Raw genomic sequence first — 20510 nt, 5'->3', positions numbered from 1 at the left:
AAATTCTGATATCTGTTTGACATTTTCACAGTTAGTAATTAGGAAGGATGTAGGTGCTACCTTCTCTGTGTATTTGAGCATTGTGTTTTTCTGGTTAAATCTTTGGAACCTAGAGCATATATTTCAGGAAAACACATAATTTACTTGGATTACATGGGGAATTTCTCTCTCTGTTGTAGATACCCAATCTTGAAGTGTGGTTTCAACGGCCAAAAGACATTGTGCGGAAGTTGGTAGCTGGAGATTTAGACCTTGGCATTGTTGGTCTCGACACAGTTTGTGAATATGGGCAGGTAAATACTGAGTGTTACAGCTTGTTCATTCGTATGAAAGCATAGACTAGTCAAAATGTTCATAATTTGAATATAGGTTAAAGAACCTAATGTTATGTAAGCAGATGAATATGAAATGAATCTAGCTTTCCTGGGTAATGCATCTAAACTTATGTAAAAACTCTAATATTAAATAGTTATTGTCTTCTAGATTGTTATATCGTTTGTGAAATGTGCTTTATTCCTCTTTTAGATAAGCCAGTTGCCATTCCTCTATAACATGTCACCTCATCTCTCTTTCCAGATTGCTATTACGTTCACTATCCTTACTTCTTCTACTAATGTTAAAGGTTTGGGATGTTTTACGAATAAAAGCACAGTTAAAATACAACAAAAAGAAACAATCGAAGTAGACATCATGTGAGTTTAATTGAACATCTGTATAAACTGTCTGCTCTGGTAGTTTAACAGTGAGTAGTTAATTTTGCTGAATCTTCACCTTAATAGGAAACAAAGTTTACCTCATTTTTATTTCTCGTGGTTAGATTATTTTTGCTTCACGTTTAAGTTTTAAAAAATGAATAAGAAAGAAATAATTATGTAAAGAAAAGAAATGAAATAAGAAGAAGTAGATGTCAAACGAACATTTTATGAGCTGTCTCATACCCTCGAGCATTGATAGTTCAATAGCTAATTTTCTCGAGTCTAGAAAGAGTTCTTAGCTAGAAAATTTACATTCCTGGGATGTACATTGGAAAGTTTCGGCACACTGCTGATCATCTTATAGTTATAAGAGTATATATGTTTATTTTGTAACAAGCTGGACTGATAAATTACTAGACATAACAACTATCAACTTTCAAAAGACTCTTGTATTGGCGATAACTTCTTTTATTTGTGGAACTTTCCATATAAAAATCACATTTGCACTTTCATTAGCGTTGTGACTGTTCGCTTAATTTGGAAATGTGGAGTTATTTTGAGCAGTTTTGTATCTATATTCGGCACGCATATGTTGTAAGTAAACATGTCACAAGATCATATTATGATTAAGCTACTATATTACATGGGTGACATTTAGTTTGTGTTGTATGAACTGATTTTAAACAAAGAAAGTGACCACACTCACAATCTTGGATGTAGCTATTGGTTCAAAAGTTATTTCTAAGTTTGTGGAGTCAGTTTATTGTCCAAACTAAAACATTGTCCAAACTAAAACTAATCCTATTAGTTACTAACATATTTACAAGCAAAGTCCTTAGAATGGATGATCAGTACTTTCTCTTTGGCAGGGGGATGAAGATCTCATCATTGTCCATGATGCCCTTGAGTATGGTGATTGTCGTTTATCTCTTGCTGTAAGTTATCTCACTTTACCGGAGAACTGTAACACACTTATTGTAGCATTCTTGCTGTTTTGATGTACATATTTCTTGTCAGTAAGATCTACTTCATTTTTCAGATACCAAAATATGGGATTTTTGAGAATGTGAACTCAATGAAGGAGTTAGCAGAGATGCCACAGTGGACACCTGAGAGGCCACTAAGAGTTGCAACAGGATTCACATATGTATAATGCTATTGCTTTTGCATATTTTCTTTCTTTTTACATGACTTTTCTATTTCTTTTTTCCCCCCGGTTTTGATGTGCTCATTAGTAATCATCATTTCCAGATGGGTCCTAAATTTATGAAAGAAAATGGGTTGAAGCATGTCACTTTTTCAACTGCTGATGGAGCCCTGGAAGCAGCTCCAGCGGTAGTGTTATCCTTTGTCTGTCTGCAATAATAATAGTTATTCCGTCTCCCTCTGTAATAATGTTACTATTAACTGCCTTTTAAAATGCTCCTCCTGTATTCTTATTCTTTGTTTCTCTGTAATAATAATGATAATAATTCAGATGGGAATAGCTGATGCTATTGTGGATCTAGTGAGTAGCGGAACCACACTGAGAGAAAACAATCTGAAGGAAATAGAAGGTGGAGTCATCGTGCAAAGTCAGGTGATCACTCCTTCCAGTTGCGATGTATCAGCATCTTTGACATTCTTTTGGTATGCAATTTGAGTAGCCTTCTTGACTATTCTTTGATCTTATTTTGCCCTTTCAGGCAGTCCTTGTCGCTGGCAGAAAGTCTCTAATGCAGCGAAAAGGTGCACTTGATATAACACATGAAATGCTAGAAAGACTGGAGGCACATCTGAGGGCTGTAGGTCAATTTACGGTGTGTGTAACTTCTTTCATGCTGAAATTTTTGTTATACCTGTATTGGTTGTCTGACACATCTCACGGCAGGTAACTGCTAATATGCGAGGAAGCAGTGCGGAGGAAGTCGCTGAACGAATATTGAGCCAAACGTCACTATCTGGATTGCAGGTTACTCAAGTCCCTGACTTACTCAGAAAGATCAGTAGTTTAAACAAAAAATCTAAGAGTTTTACCTAGCTACAGCTATTAAGAGACATGATTGAAAATAAATATTTTTAAGAGAACATAGTTTACTTCTGGACAGTCCCAAGCAAACATTCTTATGGCTGAACAATTCTTCTGGTGGAACAGGTTTTTACACCTACACCGTCCACTGTCCAGCCATTGATCTCATCACTATATCACGGGATCAATGGCTGGGACAGGAGTGGGTCTCAAACCCATTTCACCTAAAATTCAATTACAGCTCAATAGCTCATACTGTCCGTAAATCTTTTGATAACTCATTATTTTTTATCTTCTACTTTCAGGGACCCACCATAAGTCCAGTCTTCTGCAAGCATGATGGACGGGTTACAGCTAATTACTTTGCCATTGTCATATGTGTACCAAAGAAAGCACTTTACAAGTCTGTTCAGCAGCTTAGGGCGGTGAGATGCTATTTCTGTCCCATAATATTTTGACAATTGTACAAGTGATGTGTAACTTTTTAATCCTTGCTGACCAAATCCAGAAATTGGACTCTCGATGTCCTGTTATGCTGTATTTGCTTTCTTCAGTTGTTCAACAAACAGCTTGAGCACATTTCTTTTCTTCTGTTTTGATGTGGCGGTCTATTTCTGGGTTTTAGGGTGTTTGCTTGGGGGGTTAAACTGGTTGGAAGACTTTCTGAGTCTTGCCATTTTTTGCTTTCTGTCCCTATTACAGTGAAAATGAGAGACTACTGAAACACATCAATATGCGTGGGGATATGTTCCATTACTCTGTCCTAGTTTGCACCCCAATTCTCTGGCTTTGCCATACTTGAGTGGCATTTTTCAGTCAAATCAACCTGAATCATAACTCTTACAAACTTATCTGTTACTTTGTACTTTTGTTCTTTCATATGCGCTAAGCATCCAAGTTCAGGTCTTCAGTAATAACTTGTTGCTTATTGATTGTCTTCTACAGATTGGAGGGAGTGGTGTCCTGATTTCTCCGTTGACCTATATTTTTGATGAAGAAACACCAAGATGGCGTCAACTCCTTTCAACATTGGGACTTTGATCTATCTAACAATGCCCGGATTGGTTTCAACAACCACAGTGCCTTTTTTGAAGAGACAAACATGAAGAAACCAGGACTCCATATGAGAGGGGAATTCGGCTTTGTTAATAAACTGGAAAATTTTGTATCGCATTGCCATTTAGACTTCCTATTAATTATCAGCTCTTGTTGTAACAATAGTGTGTCATTCATTTTGGTGCCAATGGCAATTCTAAGATTGTTGTAACGTGATATTTGCCCATGCTGAACAGAAAAGTGCCCTTCTTTATTCTACTTTAATTGTACGAGCTCACATCTGGCTTATGTTATGCTTTATGTTCAGTAGGAATGATTATCGTCTCTCTAGAACCAGAATGAGAGTCTTGTTATTTGACAGAAAAGTAAAACTAAAAATTGAAAGGAAAATAAAAAGAGCTTATTACGAGGGTTGTTTAATTGATTGTTATTCCCTTTTTGGTTTTCAGTATTTGCTTTGGATCTGATTAATCCAGATTAACTCCATCATAACTTTTGATAATATTTGGTTGATTGCTTTTGTTACGGGGATAATATATAAATTGTTATACAATGAATGATGATAATATATAAATTGTTAAACGATGAATTAATGATAAGGATTTGTCATTTGTTAAACGGTGAATAAATAACATAACGATTATTATTTATAGATCACATATTGTTAAAGCATTTTTGTCCCGAAAAGTTTTTATTAATGTATTGTTGATACATGCATGGTTTATCTCACATTTTATTTCATATAGGATACTTATTATAACTTACTCGTATGTTCTATAATATCTGATATCGATTATTATTATACGTTAATTGTGTTTGCATCAAATTTATTTAAAAAAACTATAGTTCTTTTTCAACCGTGACTAAACAATCCCATATAATATTATCTTAAACCATCAATATTTATAATTACTTATTTAAAACCACCCACATATTAAAACTCATTTAAAAATTATGTATTGCAATTTAAATGTTAATAAGAGGACCTATATGAAAAACATAAAACTGAAGGGGTTATTTGGACAGAAAATTACTACAAAATAAGTAGCGAGGACATTAAAACCCTAGAGCATCGTTCTCCTCTTAAAACCCTTGCAACTTCACTCCTCTTTTTCTTCTTCTTCTTCTGTAACAGAGATGAAGGTTCCGAGGAGGAGTGCCCGTCAGAAAAACTTGCAGAAAGATGCAGAGAAAGAAGAAGCAATTAACTTATTGGAACAAAAGGAGAACACGGAAGAGGCGGTAGAAAGAAGCAAAGATGAAGAAGCAGTAGAAGAAGAAAATTTTGTAGAATCCCCTGTTGTTTCTGACGACGATGATGACGAGGTAATTAGGAATAGATTATAATTACCTAGTCAGGCCTCAAGAACCCTTTGTACTGTTGCGTGCTGTGAAAGCATAATGATTAAGCAATGTTTGTCATTACTTGCAGGATTAATGCTCTTCCTATTGATTGTATAAGCTATATTAGGCGTACGTTTAACTTGAAAAGATTCAATTATTATAAGTTTTCTCTAATTAGTGAAAATGCCTCAAGCTTCATTGTAGCATGACTCTCTATTCTCTAAGCATTGGTTGGTTTAAAGCTCCTAGTACCATAACTCAGCAAATTTGAATTCAGAATCTTCAAATGTTCTTCAAAAATAGTGGGTTTACATCCCTTTTCCTTAATCAATGAAAATGCGGTGTTATATTGTAGTCTAGTGCTAAGAATTAGTTGGAGCTGTCAGCATCGTGACTTCTCAGCATATATCTGAATAGTAACTTGGCCATGTGCTGGTAATTGAAACAATCTAGAGTTGTGGTTCTCAATTAAATCAGATAAATTGATTATTCCAAGTTTTAATATTGTGCGTGATGGTTGGTCATTATTGTTCCAGGATTTTTCTGATGATGGATCACTTGGTGAATCTGGATCAGAAGATAGTCATCTATCCGGGGAAGAGGTACATGGTGAATTCTATTTTTTTAGGTTGGTGTAAGATAAGTGGGCATACATGCTGCCTCATTCATAGGATTGCAATTAACTGGAACTTTGTTGATCAAAGATGTTTCTCACTTTTGCAGGATGTTTTTCTATCAAGTGATGGTGAAGATTCATTTGATGCCAAAAGTGATGATGTTAGTGGTAATGGTGCAAGTGGCAGTGGTAGAGATGATACTGAACATGGTAAAGATGACGATGCAGAAAGCGATGATTCCCGCACAGTAGTTGAAGAGAGCGATTCGTCTGAAGATGAGGTTTGTCCCCCCCCCCCCTTAAGAAATGGAAGGTGTCATAAATTGCATTATAGGTTGCAGTTTTATTGTTTGGGTCTCTTTATTTTTACTAGCCCAAACATTGTTGTTTAAATCCATCACTTAAAGCGAGGAAACGATGCAAAGTGAGGGTTATTGATTTATGGGGAAACTATGAACTTCATAGAAGTGTACGTTTCAACCAATGACAGTCAAAGTAATACTAACAAGAAGTGGTTTGTTCTTTGAAGTTTAAACCTCAATTTCAAGGAGTTCGATTAATATTAACATAATTGCAAATTGGATGCTATAATTAGTAATTATAATTGCAGTACTAAATTCATGTATGTTCAGTATTTCCTGATTCTGTAACTTGTGTGCTTAACTTCAACGAACTGTGCGTTTCACTTCAAGCCCATGGACCTTGTTGCGTTTTGTATTTTTTACTTTTGAAAACACTTGGTCAGAGTTGATAATCTGGTGAAGCCAAAAATATGATGTTGCATGCTGTCCTGTTCTTTCATGTATGAGTGGTCTAAGGATAACTTCTTCTATGAATTTTCTGCTTATTTTTGTGGTTTTTATCTTTCTATTCAATTACATTTTGTCCTGTCAGGTTGATCCTCGTAATACTGTTGGAGATGTTCCATTGAAATGGTACAAAGAAGAGGAACATATTGGATATGATCTTGCAGGGAAGAAGATTAAAAAAAAAGAGAGACAAGATAAATTAGACTCATTTCTTGCCAGTGTTGATGATTCCAAGAATTGGTGAGTGAATCATTTTCAACACAAGGAGTGTTTAATACTGCCTATCTTGTTGATAATCGCCCAAGCATTGCATGTGTTAGACTAGTATTATCCTCCTTTTGGAATGTCAATAGTTTATATCCCCTCATTCACTATTTACCCTGGCTTGTAAGTTTGTACCGAACTATTTAATGTATGAATGGGCTAAGAAAAGGCAACCAGAATAACACGTCATCAAGAAGGTGACATTTCCTTTGCGTGCTTCACTCTTCAAATTAGTTATCACCCTGCTAAGTTTCTTTCTCTTTAGAGATTTCTGATAAGGTGATCTGTAGATCCATTCTCTTTTGGTTGTTTATTATGTGTGTATATTGTGAATTCAGGCGTAAGATTTATGATGAATATAATGATGAGGAAGTTGAACTCACGAAAGAAGAAGTCAAGGTCATCAAAAGATTGCTGAAAGGAAAGGCACCTCATGCTGATTTTGATCCATATGCGGTTCGTGCTCTATAATTACCATTTGGCACTGGAGTTTCTTGCAGGGATACTTGTTCTTAACTTAAATTCAACTCATTTGCTCTTATTGTTATTCTGTTCTGCAGCCTTATGTTGACTGGTTTTCCTGGGATGACTCCAAACATCCTCTTTCTAGTGCACCAGAACCAAAGAGACGTTTTATCCCTTCAAAATGGGAGAGTAAAAAGGTAAGTTCTTTTGATACTTTTTTTCCTGCTTTATTTTCGTGCTAGTCTGGAGTGATTTTGGAAGTGTATAATCTGCTTTTTTTTGATAACTCGTCAGTAGGATCTTATATGGTTATTTCTCTCCTCCACTTAATTAGGATGTTTCTGAAAGAATCTGTGTCCTCTTTTCGGGTTCAACTTGTCCATGTCTTTATATGTTGTACAACTATGTACATGGTTGGTTGGTTTTGCTTAATCATGTCACTGATAAGAGTCCAGACAGATGACCTATGTTATATAGGTGTATAAACCAACTTTCAGGAGAAAATCGAACTCGCCTTTTGGCTCAAATCAAGTGTTGTACTTAAAAGGCAATGTGTACAAGCACATGTACCAGCAGATATACTAGTTTTGCAAATATTCCTAGGATATTAATGTCGTTTGTTCCTCTTCTAGTTGTGTTCTGTCAACTCCAATGTTAATAATCCAAGACGGATGCTAATACTGAATATCAAAAGATTGTTGCTAGTACAGTTACATTCGTGCCAGGAATCGCAAAAGGAGGGCATTTGCGGTATGGTCACACTAAAATATGAGTCATTATCAGTAAATTTGAGGGAGTCTTTCTACGTTTTTGTATGTTGGATGTATTATTGGGATTGACATTTTTTTGGTGGTTTTTACGATTGGTGTGGTGTCTTCTGAACTTACAGGTTGTCCAATATGTGCGGGCAATTCGAAAGGGACTTATAAAATTTGACGAGAAGCCAAAGGAAGAGCCAAGTGCCTACCTCTTATGGGGAGATGATTCCAGTGCAATAGATAGACAAGGGTTGGCATATATTCCTGCTCCAAAACCTAAACTGCCTGGTATGCAACCTGACCATCCTTTCTAGATGATAATTTTGTATATTATATTTCCTGTTTGCCATTTTTGCATAAAGTATACTCTGCATACCTAACACCTTCCAATTTTCAGGTCATGAGGAGTCTTATAACCCTTCTTTAGAATATATTCCTACACAAGAAGAGATCAATTCTTATCAGCTTATGTTTGAGGAAGACCGACCAAAGTTTATCCCGAAACGGTATTAGTGTCTATTTGATTGTTTAATAGTGTGCTCTGTACAGCTGTTTATATTTTTTAACGTCTTAATGCTAACCTTCTCACTGCTTTAGGTTCACATCATTGAGAAATGTTCCAGCATATGAGAAAGCAGTCAATGAAAATTTTGGCCGTTGTTTGGATCTTTATTTATGTCCAAGGGCTCGGAAAAAACGTGTACGTGAAAGGATTTGGTCCTTTCTCCCTTCATTTCATCTGACTATTGTTTATGGGGCTCAGATCATAATCTGATACCTTTCGGAATAAATCTCTATTTTTGTGCAGATTAATATTGATCCCGAGTCTTTAAAGCCCAAGTTGCCAAGTCGCAAGGATCTCAGACCTTATCCAACGTCGTGTTATCTCGAGTATAAAGGTCATAAAGGCCCCGTTGTGTCAATTTCTACAGAATCTACTGGACAGTGGATTGCTTCTGGTATGATCTTTTGTCCTGGAGATGTTATGATTTTTTGTTGGATAATACATCAGATTGAAGTGCTTAGATACTCTTGACCGTCCATGTGAAGGTTCAAGTGATGGAACAGTGCGCATTTGGGAGGTTGAAACTGGAAGGTGTATCAGGATTTGGGATCTTGGGGAATCTGTAAGTCATGTCTCCTGGAATCCTTTGCCTGAACGCCCCATATTGGCAGCCTGCATGTAAGTGATTTACTGGAGCATATGATAATTGTTAATCATATTGGTTGAATCTTAAACCACTACCACGTAAATGTTGCAGAGGAGAAGATGTATATCTTCTGAATACTGGACTTGGCAACGCAGAAGAACAGAAGAGTCTTGACGAGCTTTTGCGTGTTGAAACTCCATCAACCCCTGATGACTCTGGTCAGTTTCATTTGAACACTCTGCAATTTGTGTGAGTTATTACTCATCATGTTGCCTAACTCTAGTTATTTTTCTTAGATAATGATAAAATCGCTGTGAATTGGGTTCAAGATGATAAGAACGGGGGAATCAGGTTGAAGCACTTCAAGGTACCTTTCATGCTTCCCATTGATACTTTATGATGCCTCAAGTATTGAAGTGATTATCACTATGAAATCTCTCCTGTGTAACTCAAATGTTTGTCATTGGATTATACAGACTGTTTCTTCAGTTGAGTGGCATCGGAAGGGCGACTATTTCTCAACGCTTATGCCATCTGATATCCTTCATCTGATTTACATTATTGGCCTGATCTTTCAACATGAGGGTCTGCTTCTCACCCCCTGCCTATGTCTTTATGTTTTGTAGTGTCTGTTAAAGGCTTATACATTTTAGGGATAATTTTGGCCCTAAACACTTTGGCCAACTAGTTTACAAAGTATGTGCAAAATATATAGGCTGTGCATGCTTATACTATATACACTATACTATACATATAATATACATAATCAGTATATAGGTTGTGGATATTTTTGCCATATTGGTAAATAAGTATTGGCGAAATGTACACATTGGTAACTTACCTTACATTTTATAGTGGTGTGATGTGATAAAGAAAAGCATATATGGTTGGTTCTGTATTAATTCTGTATGATCAAGTGGTGGTACCGACGTGCAGCTGTTGGTGAAAATGTTTTGACAGACCGTCCTTAGCATATCCTGTAAGGGCTCTGTCTTCTTTCGTTTTTTAGAAGTAAAGCGTTCTGTTTGTTTGAAAGAGAAGATGCATGGACACAAAAATATCAGGCGGGAGGGTGTTTGTGCGTGTTTCTTGCCTCATTATTGTGAAACTCTTGAGACTGTGCTTAGTTGATTGTTGTTATTTCTTGACTCTTATCCACCCCAATCAAAAGCAGTGCTAATTCACATGCTCTCAAAGAAACAGACTCAAAGAATACCATTCAAGCTTCATGGACTTCCAGTTTCAACAGCTTTCCATCCCTCTCGCTCTGCCTTCTTTATTTCAACAAAGAAAAATATTCGAGTTTATGATCTCTTGAAGCAAAAGCTCATTAAGAAGCTAGAGACAGGGGTTCGCGAAGTCTCGTCTATTGCTGTTCATCCTGGTGGTATGTCTTGGATGCTCTTTGATGATGTTGTCTGCTAGTCTCTATACTCAACTGGTTAAGATGCTTTTTAAACTTTTTTTGTGCAGGTGACAATCTTATTGTAGGGAGCAAAGACGGGAAATTGTGCTGGTTTGATATGGACCTTTCATCTCAACCTTACAGAGTTCTCAAGTATGCTCTTTAAATTGATTTTTGTAATTTTGAAAATTTTTTCTCCATGTGTCATTGTGTTGTTTTTATGAATTCAGTCTGGTGACTTAATAATCACGCCTATTGTGGATTTAGTTCTTGTACTGAAACATGTCAGATTGTGCACATTTTTGCATTTATGCTTACTTGATGTGTGCTTGTTTGACATTTTTTTTATCTCAACCTCAAGGAGTTCTCAAACTTGTAATTAGCTTTTGTCTTTTTCAAAAGCTTTTTCTGGATGTGTCTTGTGTTGCTTTTATGGATCCAGTCTAGTGAATTGATGTTTGTGCCTGTTTTGGATTCGAGTCTTGTGTGCTGATACATGTTAAGTTGTTCACTTAAGTTCTCGTGCTCATGCTATCTTAATTTGATTTGCTTATTGGAAGGACCTTGTTTGAGATAAGTTGCAGGTGTTAGATGTCTTACATTGAAAATATCCACTAGTTCTTCTCTACAAATGTGATTGGTTAGTCTATTCATTCTTTGCTCAACTTGGTCCATAAATGCGCTTATTTGAAGGTTTTTCAATGATACAGTTGCCATCCGAAGGACATCAACAGAGTGGCCTTTCATCGCTCCTATCCTTTGTTTGCTTCATCTTCTGACGATTGTACGGCATATGTTTTCCATGGCATGGTTTATTCAGATCTAAACCAGAATCCATTGATTGTACCTCTGGAGATTCTTCGTGGTCATGCCAGTGAAAATGGAAGAGGTATGGCCTTACCCTGTCTTTTCAGCATATAATGATTCTACTCTAGTACCCACTTGCCATCCTGTCCTACACTGGAGGAAATAAATGTTTAATTTGATGAAGCTGCTGCAATTAGTGTTGTATAGTTTCACTTACTCTCAAATACATTTGGATACAATATATTTGTCAATACATTATTATATTATGAACCTTTGTCTGGTTGGACCTTTTGGTGGTAATGAATATCAGATGAGAGGACACTTTTGAGGTCTTTCCCGCTTTTAATACAAATAAAAGCATCTGAGGAATACTTAATGTTGATCTAGAAAAAGACAGCTGACAAGATTGATGGTACAACTCAATCATGGCCATCCTGTTTTTTTTTTTTTTTTTGGGTAGGAAATATGCCAGAAGGGCTAAATTCACTTAAGTTGATGGGTCGAGATTTAAATTTAAGGATCCCCTAGGTGTTTTGCAAGTTCTTAAACTAATCTCTGAAGCAAATTTCAAATATTAAATTGAGGTCAAATAAAAACTATACTAGTTTGGTCTTGAGTCTTCATTTTATGTGCAATGTGTCTATACTATATACCAAAGAAAAAATGGATTTTATATAAATGGCTTATGGTATTGATGGTGATGGGCACCTGCACATGCTACCACTTTGTTGACATTTCTTGATTGCCACTGTCTTCAGGTGTCATGGACTGTAAGTTCCATCCTAGGCAACCATGGTTGTTTACTGCAGGAGCAGACTCTGTGATCAAGCTCTACTGTCACTAGGAAGATCACTCCAAAATGCATAGTTACTGATTGTCGTGTGCATTTGTTAATCTGAAAAGAGGAAGACAGTACATTGCACTGTAATACTGTATACATTGATGTGGGGTAATTTAGGAAGTTGTCTTCTTGGACAAAGGGAGGATCTCTTGTTCTTTCTCAGATAAGCGAACAATGAATTCCACATATAGATGCAGAAGTTGGCACTGTTCTTCTGTATGATCAAGATGACGATCACCTCGTGTGTATGGGAGTGTTTGATGCAATTCACCCTAAGCGGGCTTTTTTTTACGATAGGAGAACTCTGCCCAAGTTATTATCTCATGTCAGCATTTTCCGTAGAGCTAGGGGCATATGGGTGAAGTACTTAGCACACTGGAGCTCTCCATTATTTTTTTGACCATAAACTGAGTTGTCATATATTTTTGTCATATTGTTATATTTATGCATGTAACAAATGGTAAGCATCTTTGGCACTATTAGCAACATAACAGTGGAATTTTGAAGAAATTATTTCTGCTGGTATTGGTCTGTTGGAATTATTTTTTTATTTGATGCAGTCATATATTGCTTGACTAGAATATCGAACTCTTTTTTACAGATCAACAACATCCCATAATTTAGTTCTCATATTTTGATTGATATCTCGGTAAATTACATTTTCCGTACAGATCACCTCGCAGATATCTCTATCGAGCATTGCTATCATTTGCGACGGCCCCATAATAATCTTTGCAGCTCTACTACATACAAAAGTCGTCATCCAATAAGTTGCCGAATTTTTGGGAGTTCTGAGCCAAAAGAACAAATAAATTAGCTAAAAATTCTAAGGCAAGGCAAAAACATTGAGTTGAGAATAAAAAAAGGCAACATTTAGACGGCCTAATAGACGCGGTTTAAATGAGGGAAAAAGGTGGTGCGCCTTTTCGGGCAGCCAAGAAAATCAGCTAAAAAGCAAAAATATTGAGTTGAGGATCAGAAAGGGCAACATTTAGACAGTCTAACAGACATTGTCTAAATGAGGGAAAAAGGTACGCCTTACAGGGCACAAAGCCCTTCTTTTCCTTTTAAATTTATGTTTTAACTTTGCTTTTTAGTTCATTTTTAATTGTTGTTTTTAAAGTTTTTCCTCTTCAAATTGTTTCTCTTTATTTTGCATGTGAATTATGATTCCAGAGTATCTATTTGCTCATAATGGAGTGTTCTTATCTGAAAAATTCCGCTTAGTGTATTCAATCCGTCTCTTAGTACTGGATTTCAAAAGGAAAGTGGTTAAGTTTTACTAATAACAAGAAGCTTGTTGCAAAAAGACTGCAGGCAGTAGGGGTGGGCATAAACACCGAAAAACCGAAACACCGAACCGAATCGAATTTTTTTAGAATTTCGGTTTCGGTATTTCGGTTTTCGGTTCGGTATTCGGTACGCAATTTATAAAAACCGAAAACCGAAAAAACCGAAAAAAAAAAACCGAACCGAACCGAAAAACCGAATGCCCACCCCTAGCAGGCAGCCTCCATAAATAAATGATTTGTAGATATAAATTGGTTAATTTTTCTTTTTCACAAAACATGAAGTTGTGGTTCATTTTTGTATTTAAAAAATGTAAAATCATTATATGACATTATCAAATCAACTTTTTTTCGAAAAAATTGAAATTACACATACTGATCACATCTTCTTATTTCTAACTATCAGATTAAGAATCAAACATTCCAATTTCAAACTATCAGACGTTTCTTGTTTGGGCCAACAGCACCTTATAAATAGGGGATATTATTTGGGCTCACAACCATCAGTCTGGTCTGCGTCTGAACTCGCGCGTGAAATTTTCTCTTCGGTACTCATCACTGTTAAGTCTTCTCCAGCATCTGAACTCATATAACAGGGTCATCTTCATCCACACAAACTGGGTATTATAAATCCCTTTCCAGGATGTGCCTATTCAAATAATACAATATAGAACATAAAGACTGAAATAGATGCAGAGCAACTGTACAAAGTAGCTGTATTGTTTCCTTTGCTGGTACATAGGTAATGTATGAAGGCGTCACAAACTGAGCCAATCATGCTCCTATTTCCACATTCTACTGCAAGAGTTGAACTGCTGCTATTGATGGTATCTTTTCCCTCAGTTTCTGAGTTACAGCCACACGAACTGTCATTACACCAGCTGCAGGACCTGTGATTCGGACTTTAACTATTGGCTCCTCAATTGCCACAAGTTCTAAACTTCCCCCAGCTGCCCCAACAAGATATGGCCGTATCTCTTCAAGAACCTAAACAGTTGCAACAAAAAAATAGAGTAAGAAAATTTGCGGGAAGAAACAGAGATTATTGTGCACGCATTTATGTAATCTAGTCAGGCTCAGAGTTAGCGACAATGTAATCAATAGGTATAGCTGTTGAAGTGTTGAATGAGTCTAAGATCACATTGTGAACATGCCGATGCCATAGATACTTCTTGTTTTTCACAGACAAGACAAACAAGCATTAGTTATGACAAAGTAGTTTCTATGCTTCGACTGCAGCCACATTTAGGTGCACATATTAAGCAAATCATACAGTACCAGTGAAGCACATATTGCTCTCTCAACTCCATTATTTCTTTTTAATAAATAATCAAAGATTTATAAATGCTTGCACTAAATCAGTGCGATAAATCATAATTACAGATCGTGCAGATCCCTTATATCTAAAATTGCATCACCTGTCATGTGCAATAACTAGCCACCAAGGCCTAGCTCGAGTGGCAAAGGGTCGAGGATTTGTAGCTTAGTTCGCAGGTTCAAGCCCCACACCATGCAAAGCAAAGCTGTGATTGGTCCAAAGGGCGTGTCACAGACGGATTTCTCGGTTATCAAAAATAAAAATAAAAAATCATGTGCAATAACTAAGTTGGCACCAAAAGGCTAGCAAAATAAGACATCTTTATCTAGGCTATGTAAATTTCTCCTATGGCCTTCAAAAATTCTGTCGTTTAAACTCCATCATTTTAAACCTCTTTACTCCTAACCAAAAGATCTCTGAGGACCAGCGGCACAAAGTTCGGAACTCAGTTAATAATTGGCCCGCATTGCTCTACCTTTCTCCACTTAATACCAGTGCGCCTAACTCAAACATTATGTGCTACTCTCTTACCTCTAGATCAAAGTCCTGAAGCAACTCCATAATAAAAAAATATCTCATGACAATATGTGAAATGCACAATTCAATCGCACCTAATGCCAAGCTCTCAAACAAAATTAATGAATCAGCTACTTATTGGAGTCAGAAGCCACAATATAATCATGCCATAATTTCCTCCCTTAGGTAATTCAAGATGAGTTTCAAATGGAAGTGCAACCTACTACTTCCAATTCATGACTGAGCCAGTCTAACTCAATGAGTCTCTTAATGCTGGATTTCACAAGGATAGAGGCTAGAGTCTCACTAATAACAAGAAGGAAGTGCTGATAAGTGTTCCAAGTTTACAGATTTTCTTATAGAGTAAAAAAGGAAGCTCCACTCCGGTGTGGAGGTTTCTGTAGCCAATCTTGAGAACACTGAAGGAACACAAGGCAACTTCCCATCGGGTAGTAAGGTCAGCTCTTGGCACTATTGCAACAGGCTCAAGTATGTGGTCAGCCTATCCAGGAAGGGAGCATAGCTGGTTCAGCCGACTTTGAAGGTAAAAATTGCATGTTCTTCTTATGAACTACGTAAATATACATGATAACTTTACTGGTTTAGAAGAACCACCAATAACTGGATCTGGAGCGACAGGTCATAATACTTCCAATTGATTAGTAACAAACATGAAATCACAAGGTAAGGGGAACCAAAACATAATTAGACTGGTCTTGTCCTTGAAATAACTCCGAGACATTCCGTTTCTTAGTACCACAAACTAGAAGGTCCTAGTTCAATGGATTTATAAGTTGAGAAATCATTCAAAATAATCTATAACTACAGAATGCATTATCAATTTGCATGACAACAAAGTAATCTAGGACTGACTTGATTAGTCCAAGATATGTTGAAGATCATCTAGTTCAGGTTTGCAGTTTCGAAAGGATTGTGCCAGTTATATGTAAGACATATAAATAACTTAGAGAAGTAGCTACCTTCTCTATGTTTTCCTCGTTAAGCTCAAGGCCAGTTTCTTCATCTGGTACTGCTTCAACAGCAACAATCTCTGGTATCTTTTCCATCAAACGACGCTCAATTCCCAATTTCATTGTCGTGACTGAACTTGGACAGGATCCACACGCTCCTTGTAGTTTTAGCTTCACAACATTGCCATCAATTTCATGCAATGCAACGTTTCCTCCATCTGAAATCAGATATGGTCGAATTTCATCCAGCACGCTCTCAATGTTCTCTGAAGTAAGCGGTAACTCTACTGCTGAATTTGGCTCTACTGCTGAATTTGGAGTTGCAACAGCCTTTACAACTGCAACAAGAGCCAACAAGCAAATCATTTCAGATTCTACACAGAGTCTCAAAACATTTATTAGCAAGGTTGAAACTACTACCAATAGCTCTAAGTATTCCATGGAACAAAGAACAATAACATTGTGACCTAATATCAAAAATGAACAAGCTATGTAAATAAGAACCTTTGTTATCCTTTCCTGTATATTAAAATAGAAGAGATAATTTAAGGCCTTTCGGTTTCCAATCATAACTAAGTGATTATCTGAACATTCTTTACAAACTAATCAATTTCAATAATATAACAGTTAGTTAATTCCACAGAAGGCTAAAATCTTTTAACATATTGGTTCTGAACATAAAAATGATTTAAGCAAAATTTGTAGCAAGGAAAAAAATCCCCATATTTGTCTGTACAAGCTGTAATATAAAATACAAATAACAAAATTGTATTCATGAAACAAAAAGCACACCTCGAAACTGTGAAGCTCTACGGAGGGAGCGTGGTGATGAATTGGGCCTAGTCCAAGAGGAAACTCGAGTTCCAAAGAAGCCAGAAATCTGCAGAGTAAAGACAGATGGTTAGGCAAATGAAAAAAAAGACGAAGTTCGACGGCAAGACTAAAGATATACCTTGAGAGGAAGAGGAGGAAGAAAGAGAGTGGCGGTGGAAGAAGAAGGAGAGCATGATGAAGATGAAGATGAAGATGAAGAATCTAGGGTTTGGAAACTTCTAGAAACATATGCAGAAGAAGGAGTTGGAGGATTCAATAGCATGGCTGATTGCATCTTTTTGTATCAAATTACCCAAAATTCAATCAAATTCACCAATTTGATGATTGTTTCTGAAAATCAAAAAATATTTGATTGCTTTCGCTTTGTATTTTCTTTTTTTCCTTCTTCTATTTGTATTTTGTGGACCGGAAAATTTAATTTTTTTATTTTTTTTATGCGTCCATCTCTATTTTTGTCTTGCTCTCATTTTTATACTTGCGAATTACTACATTTTGGATTTGTTTTTTCTACCGGAAAATATTTATAAAATCATAGTTATTCGTACCATCACTAAAAAAAAAAAAGAGAACTTTGATATCCCCCTTACTTTTGTTATAGTTCTCCTTCTGGCTAAAAAAAAAAAAGTCTCTTTTTACCTAATAATTTACTGGATTAAAAATAAAAAAAATATTTAATAAGTTTGAATAATTCATATTTTATCATAATTTTTCTCTATACTTTGTCGTATGCTTGTTCGAAAAAAAAGCCTATGAAATCATTTTTCTCTAATTTTCCTTCAAATTTTTATGATTTCAGGTTATATAGCTTTTAAAAAAAATTGACAATGAGATACATGCGCGAATAACCTTATATAAATATTTAACATAGATTTACCTAGCACATAAAATTCAAATTAGCTCATACACATACTATAAAAAAAGAATAATAAAGTATAGTAGTACTGCTTCTAGAACAAGCTCATTTGATCATTGACACATGCAAATATTGAAAAAAATGAAACATAAAACTTTGAGAGAAACCAAAAAAAAAGAGCATCACGCGAAATTAAAAATATGATGGTGTTTCCTCAAGCTTGAAACTCAACGACAGATCCAGAAGAAAAAAGTTTAAGTTACATCAAGCAACGATATATAGTAATTAGTGTGGGTTGTTCTCATTTCTCTTAATTTCAGAAAAGATGAGAAGAAGCAAAAAGTGGATTATCAACACTAGTAGAACTTCTTTTTTTCCTTGAGAACAAGTCTGCAACAAGTGGAATAATGGGCTTCTTCTTTTTTTCCTTTTTCTTCCCAATCAAACCTACATCTGTTTCTCCAATGGTTAACATCTCTGCTAATGTTGGTGATGATGATTCCCATGTCACTGATCTCCTTTCCTTTTTCTTATCTTCATTGTTCATTTTCAATGATTTTGCTGCAGCTGCCATTGCACCTGCAATATGCGTCCATCGCTCACAATATATGTTTCAAATATAATAATAATGTTTTATTAAGTAATTAAAATTATGGATCCGTCTCTAACCTGCGTGAGCTGCTTCAGCTTGAGCCAATTTGGACATGTTCTTATGAAGCTCTGCGTTTAAAGAAGCTAACGCGATTTCAGTTTCAGATTCTCTTGCTTTCATGAGCTTCAATTCCGCCTTTGTTTCTTCGAGCTCAGTTTCTAGCTTCTTCAGTGTTTCAACAACAACAGGATCATTCAAATCTTGAGGACTTGGTGAAGAACCAGATTTCCATGAATTAGCACTTGTTGGAGAATAATTGTTTGTATTCCATGGACTTTCTTGGGTTGGAAATGTGAAAGGCTTTGGAGAATAGATTTCTTTAGCTAGAAATCGTTCACCGAAGATGGCTACAGCTTCTTTGACGGAGCGAAAAGGGCGTGAAGAATCAACGTTGGAATGATAATCCATGGCTAGCTGATGATGTTATTTTTTTGTTTGAGAGGTTGAGAGATATGTGAGACAATATTACTGTTATTATTGGATTATGATGATTGCTATAAGGTTGGAAGGTTTCTTTGCTTTTACTTCAAATATATTCAGTTATAAGAGATTTTGATAATGGAGATTGGTCTAGTGTGAGGTCGATGAGTAAGTAGTCTAATGGCAAGCTGGTGAATTAGAGATCATATATATGTATAGAGAGAGATACTGTTGTTTGAAGGTTAAGTTATAAGGGATTTTGAAGTTTGGAAGAAGTTGACTCCTCAACTACCAAGCAAATGAATTAAGGTTTTCTCTCTTTTTCTTTTTAATTCGATATTTGCATTAAATCTCAATTAATTTAGATTTGCACCATGTAAAATTTATCAATTAATTTAAAACATATAGAGGTGTGCATTCGATTTTTCAGTTCGATTTTATTCTATTTGATTCGGATTTTTAATTTTCGATTTAATCTAAATAGTTCACACCCTTAACATCATGTAAAATTTATGAAAGGAAGTAAGTATGCTTCCTAACACAATCTTTCGTATCAAGAGCTCAACAAACCAAAGATCTCTTAATAATAAGAATAGAAGAATTCGATATATCTATCTCAATAGAACTCTTAAATAGTACTAATAAGATTTTTATTTTATGGTATTTCAGGAAAAAAAAGATTTTTGGATTACTTTTAGATATTTGTATCATTGAAAATTATTTCAAAAAAATGTAAATAGATATTGTAAAGTTATATTATTTTAAATTATAGTAAGATAATATTTTTTTTAAAATGGACTAAAAAAAAGAATATAACATAAAATATGAGACGGAAAGACTAATATTAAACTCATATAAACACAGTGAGTGCCAACAAAATATACATATTTTAACATGTTGCAATTAATTTTTAATCTTATTTTTAAAATAGTGATGTCACTAAAAATAATTGACGACTTAAAAGATATTTTTATATTATTAGTATAGCTAAATTAAACTACTTTTAAGTATGCAATAATTAACGGTATCAATTACGTACGTACTTTAGGAAGCAGCATATCTCCATCCATTTTCTTCTTGCGGTGGTTACATACTAACATATTGCAGCCTTTTTGTTTTCATACGCAACATGCAAATTTTTGTTGATAAAAATACATATCAATTGACTATAAATTGTTAGTAGTTTCTTGATTTTTCGAATGTTTTTTTTATAAAAAAAGCTTGTACATTTTTATTTACAATGTAATTGTACAAAAATTGAGGAAAGTAAAAGAATTGAGAAAATCAACGAAAATTGGAATTAAAAAATGTATATTAATTTGATTTACAAATTTAATAAATCAACAAGGTTATTTAGTAATTGAAAAAAATAAGTCAATTTAACGTATTAAGCCAATCAAAGAGTACGTAAGTTAAGAACATATAGTCCCACGTCTAA

General features: G+C 35.4%; 4 protein-coding genes across 4 annotated transcripts in view; 2 read left to right on the top strand and 2 right to left on the bottom strand.

The window, feature by feature from the left end:
• LOC107007903 (ATP phosphoribosyltransferase 2, chloroplastic-like) overlaps positions 1-4036 on the top strand; it is a 5315-nt gene extending 1279 nt beyond the window's left edge. The window contains exons 3-11 of the mRNA XM_015206742.2: positions 180-293; positions 1565-1630; positions 1735-1842; positions 1947-2030; positions 2173-2274; positions 2381-2494; positions 2566-2646; positions 3009-3128; positions 3649-4036. Of these exons, the coding sequence (XP_015062228.1) occupies positions 180-293; positions 1565-1630; positions 1735-1842; positions 1947-2030; positions 2173-2274; positions 2381-2494; positions 2566-2646; positions 3009-3128; positions 3649-3744 (885 nt within the window). The 3' untranslated portion in view covers positions 3745-4036. The remainder of the gene's footprint in view (positions 1-179; positions 294-1564; positions 1631-1734; positions 1843-1946; positions 2031-2172; positions 2275-2380; positions 2495-2565; positions 2647-3008; positions 3129-3648) is intronic.
• A 772-nt stretch (positions 4037-4808) lies between these two features.
• On the top strand, positions 4809-12744 carry LOC107007762 (ribosome biogenesis protein BOP1 homolog). Its single transcript, XM_015206526.2, has 18 exons — positions 4809-5085; positions 5640-5705; positions 5827-6000; positions 6614-6768; positions 7131-7248; positions 7353-7454; positions 8147-8303; positions 8413-8521; positions 8613-8715; positions 8824-8974; positions 9066-9198; positions 9278-9384; positions 9463-9533; positions 9643-9703; positions 10326-10553; positions 10640-10724; positions 11282-11460; positions 12137-12744. The coding sequence occupies exons 1-18, from the start codon at positions 4897-4899 to the stop codon at positions 12220-12222; spliced, it is 2274 nt and encodes a 757-aa protein (XP_015062012.1). The 5' UTR covers positions 4809-4896; the 3' UTR covers positions 12223-12744.
• Positions 12745-13835: 1091 nt separating this feature from the next.
• LOC107008297 (nifU-like protein 2, chloroplastic) lies at positions 13836-17584 on the bottom strand. Its single transcript, XM_015207275.2, has 4 exons — positions 17266-17584; positions 17106-17193; positions 16323-16651; positions 13836-14495 (listed from the first exon to the last, which is right to left on the bottom strand). Exons 1-4 carry the CDS (start codon positions 17419-17421, stop codon positions 14304-14306), a joined length of 765 nt encoding a protein of 254 aa, XP_015062761.1. The 5' UTR covers positions 17422-17584; the 3' UTR covers positions 13836-14303.
• A 473-nt stretch (positions 17585-18057) lies between these two features.
• LOC107014164 (WEB family protein At3g51220) lies at positions 18058-19263 on the bottom strand. The gene is made up of 2 exons (XM_015214021.2): positions 18670-19263; positions 18058-18579 (listed from the first exon to the last, which is right to left on the bottom strand). Exons 1-2 carry the CDS (start codon positions 19058-19060, stop codon positions 18317-18319), a joined length of 654 nt encoding a protein of 217 aa, XP_015069507.1. The 5' UTR covers positions 19061-19263; the 3' UTR covers positions 18058-18316.
• Positions 19264-20510: the final 1247 nt, after the last annotated feature.

The sequence above is a fragment of the Solanum pennellii genome, chromosome 1, assembly GCF_001406875.1.
Source record: "Solanum pennellii chromosome 1, SPENNV200".
NCBI classification, from domain to species: domain Eukaryota; kingdom Viridiplantae; phylum Streptophyta; class Magnoliopsida; order Solanales; family Solanaceae; genus Solanum; species Solanum pennellii.
Note: the sequence above shows the minus strand (reverse complement) of the source record. Positions and strands in the feature narration are given on the sequence as shown.